This window comes from Charadrius vociferus, unplaced genomic scaffold, assembly GCF_000708025.1.
Source record: "Charadrius vociferus isolate BGI_N301 unplaced genomic scaffold, ASM70802v2 scaffold248, whole genome shotgun sequence".
Taxonomy (NCBI): domain Eukaryota; kingdom Metazoa; phylum Chordata; class Aves; order Charadriiformes; family Charadriidae; genus Charadrius; species Charadrius vociferus.
This window is the reverse complement of record NW_009649851.1, coordinates 449,351-458,617: the sequence shown is the minus strand read 5'-3', so window position 1 is coordinate 458,617 and position 9,267 is coordinate 449,351. Positions and strand designations below refer to the sequence as shown.

Genomic DNA, 9,267 nt, shown 5'->3' with positions numbered 1-9,267 from the left:
GGGGACTTTGGTTAGCCATGTACTTGCCTGAATGCAAGATAAAGCTTGATTATTTTTTATTTTAGAAATTAAGTTATAATATGTAGAGTTCCTTCTTCAGTTAAGACAAATTAATGTATGTTAAAATAATGAAATATTTTATGTACTTTAAAGGTATTATAGGATATTTGTGGTCATGTTAGTGACTTGTAAATGGGGGCTTAACAGACTTAAATGTTTAGATCTGTTCTAATAGTCAAAATAAGGTAAAAATGTGTAGAAATAACACTAAAGGAAAGGATATGTGGTCTTATTTTTAGTGCCTTACATGATAATGTGTACTAGTGAAGAGTTTTGCATTGCTTCTTTTCTAGACCATTAGTTTGATATACGTTTTGTTCATATGGCTTGGGCAAAAAAGTGAAAAAATCCGTTCAGGTATGATTTTTTTTGTGTGTCCCTTTGCAAGTGAGTCCTAGTACTTTGAGATAATTAACCAAAGGAATTTGAGAGCTGCATGCCTCAAGCAGTGTGATAGGTTGTGAAATCTTGGAACAATACATTTTAAAGTTAAAGTTCATTAAGTTTTAATGATTTTTTTTTTTTTTTTTTTTTTGTAAATTGCTGTCTGGCATTCTGGCAGATATATTATCTCCCTAATTAAGACTCAGTTATTTTTGCTTTCCTTTCAGCTAAAGTACAGGACCATAGTTCAGAACTAACACTGCTCAGAGGGACTGAGCTCATGGCAGAATGCATTTTCAACATGACGAAAAAAGTTACTCCTGCATTGATGCCAGAGCTCATTTCAGCTCCTCAAATCCAGGTTTTAGGAGGTTTGTTTTGAAACAACCTCGCAGTGCTACTTTCTTGCACGCTGTGAAAGGCTTTTTGGTTGGTCTTTTTTTTAGGTAAAACTTGTCTGGGGTAGGAAGTAAGCTGCTTCCTGCCTTTAACTGAATGCTGAGGATTTATGGTAGTTGATGCTCAAAAGCCTTGAATTAATTTTTTTACTTAAGGATTTTGGAGAGTGAAAGTCAGCAAAGTATATTTTAAAGATTTTTTTAAAGGAATTAGGTACAGAAATCTAGTAAAAGTTGTATGTTGGCAGCTTGGGAGGGCATGCTAAAATTTCCTTGCGATCATGTGACTGTATGAACTTCAGCGACTCAGAGCTGTGCATGGAACCACTGCAAAGCTCAGTTTTCTGACCTGTTCTGGTGAAGGGTCCGAACGTGAGCCGCGGTGAAGATCGCAGAGCAGAGCCCTGGCGCTGCGGCAGCGGAGGGCCCATGCCACCCTCTGTGTCCTGGGCACCCAGCCCGCGGGGAGTTGCCTTCCCTGGGGGATGCTTTCCTCAAATGGCAGAGAGACAGAGTGCAGAGCTGAAAGTTGTCTTTGCTGATTACTGTAAGCCTCGTACACTGTTGTTAGTTGTGCTTGTCTACAATGTGAACGCCACTATTGCAGAGGCCTCTGTTCAGATTGTGTCTTTGCTAGTAAGAATTGCGTGAGGAGCTAAAAATACTGAAATGACTTACTCGGTGAAGCTGAAATGAAAAGCAGTGCTCTCTGCAACTTCTGTACCCACCCTGGAGGCGTATTCTGTGCATGGCCAGCCTATCTTCTCTTAAGACAGTCTTTACGAGGAGGGTACCGCAGCCACATCTCAGAGGGTTAAGCGCTTCCTGCTCGTTCAACCAAGCAGGAACTTTCCTCCAGACTAGCTTCTCCATTTTGCTGTAGCATTAGTCCGCGTGCTACTAGAGTAGGTGCTTTGAGACTAAGAACAGTTACTGAGCTGAAATAGTAAGAAAAGCCCACCCATCTGTAGGGTGAATTTGGTTTCCACCACTTTTCAATGAAGCGCATTCACGCTGTACACCATAGTAATTTTTGATAATGGGATCCAGACTCCTGAGTCACTTAGTGTTTCTAAAACCACACCTAAAATAGGTAACTGAAAGTGGAGGAAACTGTCCTGAAGGGTAACCTTCAGAAAAGCAGCGCTTGAGGAAATCTGTGTTATTTCCATGTGCACCTGAAAGGATCGTGGTGCTTTCCTTCACCACCTCCACCGGGCAGCGCATCCCTCCTGCCTGTAGAGAAGCAGGGCAGCCGGGATGAGCCCTGGTCTGCAGCTTTGTGGACCGACCTACCAGGAGGACGTTCTGTGCTGGCCTTGTGGTGGCTGGAGAGAAAGGCCAGCCCTTGGGGGACCCAGTGCTGCCCTGTCCCTGTGGTGGGCTGGTGCAGGAGGGTGCTCCAGTGTGGGGTTACTCAGCACCTTCTCCCCAGGCTTCCTCCTTAGGGAGGGCGCAGGCGGCTTTACTGTCTGCTTTGGCTGGTGGCCGAAGGCAGTCGCGTTCCCTTCGAAGCTGGCCAGGATATCAATGAGCCATTACCCAAAATAGCAGAAGGCCACATTAGCCTGGTCTGTCTTCAAAACTGGGTTAAATGCTGTAATTGGTATCCTGTGACTTCAGTTCTAGAAAGTTAGAAACCCGGCTTTTACTTTGCTGTGTAGAGGTTTTTGTAGGAAGGCTCTTGCCAATTATTTTGTTTAAAGAACCATTAAAAGCATTTTACATGTGCTCAGAGCTGTAGGTGGGCTTAGTTTAAAATATTGCAAACTAGTCTAAAAGGAGAACAGTGATGGGTTTAAAAACAACATAAAAAACAGACAAAAGAAGAAGCCCAGCCTTCTCTCCCTCTTTTTCATTTTTGTGTTTATTTTGACTAGTCTTGCTAGTGTTATTACCCTGTGCATGGTAATGCTTGCAGAATGATGAAAGATTAAAAGAAAATGAGTTTATTTTGGAAACAATAGAAGTGGTCATGAAAAATGTGTTCTTCTCTTGATACATCTCCCAAGAGTGTGTCCAGTGATGGAGTGCTTGAGAGCTAGAGAAGAGGGGTCAGGTGAAGACTAAGATATGTGACCATATCTTGGTAGTTTTTCATTTTGCTTCTTGTCCAAACTGCCATATTTTCTTATGTTTTCTAATCTGTTTGCTTTTTATCTTGCATGAATACTTTCTGAGACTTCTTGCTTTCTCACGCTTGATTTGGAAGCTGTTGCAGGGGAGGTCTCATGTGTTCTGTAGGAATCTGAAATATTAAAAGAGGTTGTCAGGTTCAATTCTTTGTTTCTTTACTATGAAGAGAGTAGCTGTGGGATGGGCTTGGCAGTCAAAAGTTCAACTGAGACAGGAGCCTGAAATCTTTGCTAATTAAACTACCTACGTTTAGGGGCCTACGTGTGAATGTAGGAATCTAGCTTTAATGATAGTCTCTAGAGAAGTTTAGCTTACAGCTCTGAAACTCATGATTTCTATGCCTGCTGAAAATGGTTAATTTCTGTTTGTGTTTCTTTACAGATTGAATATTTACTTAAAAAACTCACTGAAGCAATGGGAGCAGGCTGGCAGCAAGAGCAGTTTGACCATTATAAGATTGCTCTCAACACCAGTCGAGAAGGTCTTTCTGCATGGGAGTTGATTGATCTCATCGGAAGTGGGCAGTTCAGTAAAGGGATGGACCGACAGACAGTGTCCATGGCAATCAATGAAGTCTTTAATGAGCTCATATTAGATGTACTCAAACAGGTAAGAACCACAGAGAACTAATGTTTTAAAGTAGAACAATTTATTGAATAAGTAGAAAATGTTCAACTTTTACTGAAATTTCTTTACCTGATGGAAAATGAGCAGGGGGAAATCAGGTAAATTACTTATAAGGGTTCTTTAATATGGGATCATTTTTATAAAAGAGGAATTGTGCTGCAATTCAGATTGTTGTAATTGTGGCAGTATTATGAATGAGTTGCTTGTTGGGAGAGTTTGCTTTTAGAAAGTAAAAGAACTGTACTCTGACTTGAAATACAGCCTTTTATGTACTTGTATCAGCTGCTTGTTAGCTGACAGAATAGCTGCAACACAATCAGTTCTTAAACTGGTGAAAACTCTTCAATCTTTGAAAATGCTTTTTTTCTAGTTTCAGTTATGTTGTAGCAAATATAAGTTGTGATGATGATAACCTCTGTATGCAAACAAGGGGTTCTGGACAAAGGGATTGCTCCAGCTGAAAGGTCTGCTTCTAAGTTGCCCCATTTCAAGAGAGCAAAAAGGTGTAGAAGAGCTCCAGAGCTCTCTCACTTCTTGTTCTGTGTAGCGGGTTATGTGACGGACAGCTTACCTGTACTCAAACACAAGAAGTCATGGTAGTCTTTATATTCTTAGCAAACTTCAGTTTCTTCAGATTTCCAGTGGCTGGATTATCAGTTTAGGAATGGCTTTAGAAACTGCATTTCTTTCATGGGAAGTATAAATATCACAGGGACCTGAGGGGTCACAGCGGCGCTTACCTAGAGAGCTATTTAAAATTTACTTTTACCTGACAGCGGATTTTTTTCATCTTTGATTTTTTGGCTTCTTGGTGAGGAGAGAAACAAAGGCTTTCTTGGCAGGCTTTCCTAAGCTGTTCTGAAGAAATCATCAGAAGGTCTTGGCACAGGAAATTCTTTCAGAATATCCACAGAACAATGCAAAAGTCTATTTTTGTTAACTGCTGGTTGCTTGTGAGGGCTGGGGACACACACACGCTCATAGTCTGTTGAGGTGTCTAGGGCAAAATGAAGTCATTCTGCTGTTTAATACTATGAAAATAAAATAATCAGTGTCAGGTCAGTCCTTCCATTTGAAACTTGTGAGGAAATCGGATTTCTTTTCAGTTTTGATACTGCATTGTGCCTCTCTCTTCTTCCCCCGTCCCTACCTCCTTTCTTTTTTTTTTTTTTTCTTTTTTTTCTCTGTCTCCTTTCTTTCCTCTCTTGGTGGCTGGGCCTCATTCTCAAGGATGTCTGAGTGCCTTTGAATGGTTCCTTGACACTTAAAAATAGTTTGTGTCAAGATTTGGCCTGGCGCCTCCCGGACAGTCAGTGGCCTAATGGAGAACGGAGTTCCCTGTGTGTCTTACAGATGTCTGGTTCGGTCACAGCTTGTACCCTGATACCTGTTTGTTTCTTTGTCCTGTTTATTGCAGTATATGATTACTTCAAGGTATTAATTAATGACATATTGTATTGTAACCAAGTGTCATACTGTCCTTTTTATTGTACACTTATCCTGGTTCTCCATTCTTATGGTGGATAGCAGTGATAATTAAATTTGTGATACTTAGTTTTCTGAAAGATGTGTCCTTCATGTGATAGTTGGTGTGAAAAGATCCCCAGGAGCTGTCAGTGGGCTCTTGGAAGATGAGAGGCAGCTGATGTACTGAAATAATAGGTAATGATTTTGCAGAGATTTGAGGGGAAAATACCAGAACGACTTGGCTTTGAAAGTCAGTTCAGTATGTCAGGAAGGGGAAAAACACCTGGTTGTGACTTAGACTGCGCAAGGCATGAAAGAGTGAAGCTGTGGGGGTCCTTCACACGCCCTTGCGACCACCCAGACCTCCGGCCCGAGTATGGAGGCGGCAAACAAAGCTGTGTCTCAGCGCATTCCTGTTTAGGAGAAGGGGGTGGGATGGCACAGGGGAATAGGCACGGCCTTGGCTCTGGCCACCTTTATCTGGCTAGAAAAGCTGAGCACAGATGAGCTGTATGTGTAGGGAGGTTGTTTCTTTTTTGTTTAGTTTCTTCAGGTTTTTTTTTAAACAAAAGAGCTTCTCCAGCTTCCTGAACTTTTCTTCCCCTTAGGCATGTACAGAAAGATACCTTTGACTTAAATATACCACAACACATCTATTTGTTTGCTTGTATCCAAAATTGCTATAGCTAAAAGCCAGTACAGAAAAAATGTTCCTTGGTCTCCTTTCCAACTTTTCCATCCTACTTTGAATACGGTGCTTTCTGTGTGGCTTGTTCATAGCTATATTGATGACGGTGTTCCAGTTTCATCTGTGGTTTGACTTCTTTCTGAAGTTAGAAGTCAGACAAAAGTATGTAACTAATTAGGGAATACGGTTTCAGAAATGGCAGGTATAGCTGAAATACTGGCAAACTTTGAAACTCTAGATTCAAAAGTGACTAGGTCACAGCAGTGCCCCTGATAAGATCACTAAAAAATCAAACACCTGAAAGAATGACCAATTATTATATCATTCTCTTTGCACCCTTTTCCATGAGATGGTCTTTGAGTTGCTGTAAGCACACTGGATAATGTATAACAGGGTTACTATTATAACTGCACTTAGTATTCCTGCTTATATTTTAGATATGGTAATATTCAATAGAGGCTGACTTGGATGATTTGCTCATGATGACAATCCTATTTACTGTCATTACAGAAGATTATAATTTTTATTCTTTTATTGGTATAAAGCTCAGTGGCAAAGTACAGGCTTCTCTTCTTTTGAAACAGTCTTGTTAAGGCTTATGAATGTTTTTCTTATATAGAAAGTTGAGTTGGTCATCTTTCAAGGAAAACAAAATACTGTGAGCAAAATCTTGGCATTGTTTAAATCGAGGTACAACTGTTCCTTGAAGGGGAAATCCAGGCTTCACCAGTGTTCCCGTATCCCATTCAATAAAGATGCTAGGAGTATGCTTCTGTTATCAGTTTCTCGTTGAAGTATCCTGTATGAGATCACTTCTTCAACGGGGTGTGTTGGCAGGGTAGAGCCACTTTCTGGACAAAGGTGCTTCTGCTTTGTCCCTGGGAATGTCCCCTAACAGGATGGATTTACAGTGCGTAGATGCAGGCATCCACATGGGACTGATTTTTAATAACGGCTGTCATTAAAGTACTACAGGTGAGTCTTAGCAATGGCAAATGTCTCTGCTTGACTGAAGATAATTAAATAGTAAAGGTCACCAGGGAGGACCGAAGAGTCATGATAATGGCTTAATAACGACAGAATAAGTGTTCAGTTCTTCAGATAACTGTTACCTAAAAACTGGACACAAGAACAGGGAGTAGTTTCTCACGGGCTAAACAATTAGCAGTGTGCTGGTATTGGGAGCAGAAGTGTGTAGGTGAAGTATTCAGGACCTAGAGCTAACTTTTCTGGGTGCTCTATTGGGCCTTTAAGCCACATAACCAAATGACCAGGCTGTTCAGCCAAGGCCGGGCATTTCAGCTGATCTGTTGCTTTTTACAGGGCTATATGTTGAAAAAAGGTCACAAAAGGAAAAATTGGACGGAACGATGGTTTGTGCTAAAACCCAATATTATTTCCTACTATGTAAGTGAAGATTTAAAGGACAAGAAGGGAGACATCATACTGGATGGCAACTGTTGTGTAGAGGTAAAAAAAACAAGCTGCCAGCAACTATGAATTTCTCTAAAGATAAGAATTAATCCTTTTTTTGGTGTGTCCTGATATCTTTCGTTAATGGAGCTTTTTTTTCACTTTACATAAACCAGTTTATAAATACCCTTGTAATAAAAGGTACTCAGTGCTGGTATTTGTGTCTCTGTAACAGATAACTGCATACGTGGGGCTCGATAATGTAACTTAGATTTCAGTGTTTGCAAGGCTAATCCTTTTGTTACCTATTCTAGGCCTTGCCTGACAAAGATGGAAAGAAATGCCTTTTTCTCATAAAATGTCTTGATAAAAGCTTTGAGATCAGTGCCTCTGATAAAAAGAAGAAGCAGGAGTGGATTCAAGGTGAGGTTTCAAAAATCTTAGTTATGTGGAAGTTAAGGTGTAAGCTGAAGTCTTACAGCTGTGCTTTGCTCAAATTTGAAATTCTTGGTCTTGCGATTTTTGACGTCTCTGTTTTGGACACATGGAAAGGATCTTTAAGGAGCCTGAGACTCAGGAAGAACTAAGGATCCACGTAAGGGGAATCTGTCATTTAGGTGCCTCATTTTAGGCAGCCATAACCAAAATTAAATGGATATTATTGTTGTTTTCTTTTTCTGTATTGGCTGTACTTCTAGGGATGCGGAAGGGATGGTGGAATACATTGTAAAATGTTGCTTTTGGGGAGAAAGGGAAAGCTTGTTCATTTCAGCATCATAAAATACTGGCTTTGCTTCTCAGTTTTGCTTGAGGGAGTATGGTTTGATGAGCTGAGGATAAGGCTGGGAATTGGGGCTTCCTTTTCTGTTCCCACAGAGAAGGTACTCCTGTGAGACCTTCCCAGATATGTGCTGAGTGATAGTCACATGCATCTTCTGTGGAGTGAGGTAAAGCCACTGTTGCCAATGCTATTGAAGTATGTACAGCATTTAAATATTTGGAGCTATGTGCTTTCATGTGCACTTCCCTCTTTACCTGAAGCACGTGACCAAAGTCAGATGTATGACGAATGATTACTTGGTTCCGAAAGGAGATCTTTTTTCACAGTTGTAGTAGGTGAATAAAATACAAAAATAATCTGGGACTCCTCAGCTGTGCTCTCTGAATATTTTCTCACTGAATGTAAGTGAATGAGAGCTACTGTCTTACTGGGAGAAAGTCTTCCCTTGGAGTATCAGTAAGAATAAAGTATTCAGGTTGGTTCTAGGGAATTAAGTGATGTATATGTTAAATAACATCTTACCGCTCGCTATGAGTCCCTGAATCTAGGTTGTAAGAAGAAGTGTTGGAGGATGTTTTTAGCAGCTAGGCATACAAGTAACCTGTATGTCCATGGCCCCTGAGAAGTCAATATTGAAATTGGCATAATGCACTGGAGTTTCCGGACCTTATCCTTGTGGCACACAGGCAATACTGAAAGCCAAGTGGCTTTCGCTTTTGGTTTGTGTTGAGAGCTAGCCTGATGAGAATTAGGAGAAATGACAACAGTTTACATTAAGACAGAGCCCAACAAATACCACAGCACCACAAGTAATTAACTCTCCGGAAAGTTTAGTATTTTCCTTTATTGATGTTCTCTTCCTCTCCCTTTGTCTTGCTCCTTTCCAGCCATACAGACCACTGTAAACCTGCTGAGAGCGGGGAGCCCTCCACCCCACAAAGAAGCACGCCAAAAACGAAAAGAGTTGCGCCAGAAGCTGTTAGCTGAGCAAGAAGAGCTGGAGCGGCAGATGAAAGAGCTGCAAACGGCCAACGAGAACAAGCAGAAGGAACTGGAGACCGTGCGAAAGGTGGGAGTGGGAGCTGCTAACCTTAAAGCTTAATCTCTGTGGTTGAGCTGAGCTTCTTGAAGTATAATTAGGCATCAATTTCCTGTTCAGGTGTTCCGACACATTGAGCAAACCCCTCCAGAGGAGGTGAGCTTGTGTCGGCATCAGCCCCCTGAGCAAGAGATCTGCTGGTAGAGCCTGCAGTAGCGCCTTCCGCGTTGGCTGCAGCAGTTCCTAAAGACTGTTCCGCAGGCGTGGGGGTACT

At 41.4% G+C, this 9,267-nt stretch overlaps 1 protein-coding gene across 1 annotated transcript in view; it reads left to right on the top strand.

Moving 5' to 3' along the window:
• The window catches only part of SWAP70 (SWAP switching B-cell complex 70kDa subunit), a 34,613-nt gene that overhangs the window by 15,853 nt on the left and 9,493 nt on the right, over positions 1-9,267 (top strand). The window contains exons 5-8 of the mRNA XM_009890968.1: positions 3,360-3,587; positions 7,084-7,230; positions 7,488-7,596; positions 8,842-9,023. Coding sequence (XP_009889270.1) covers positions 3,360-3,587; positions 7,084-7,230; positions 7,488-7,596; positions 8,842-9,023 — 666 coding nt within the window. The remainder of the gene's footprint in view (positions 1-3,359; positions 3,588-7,083; positions 7,231-7,487; positions 7,597-8,841; positions 9,024-9,267) is intronic.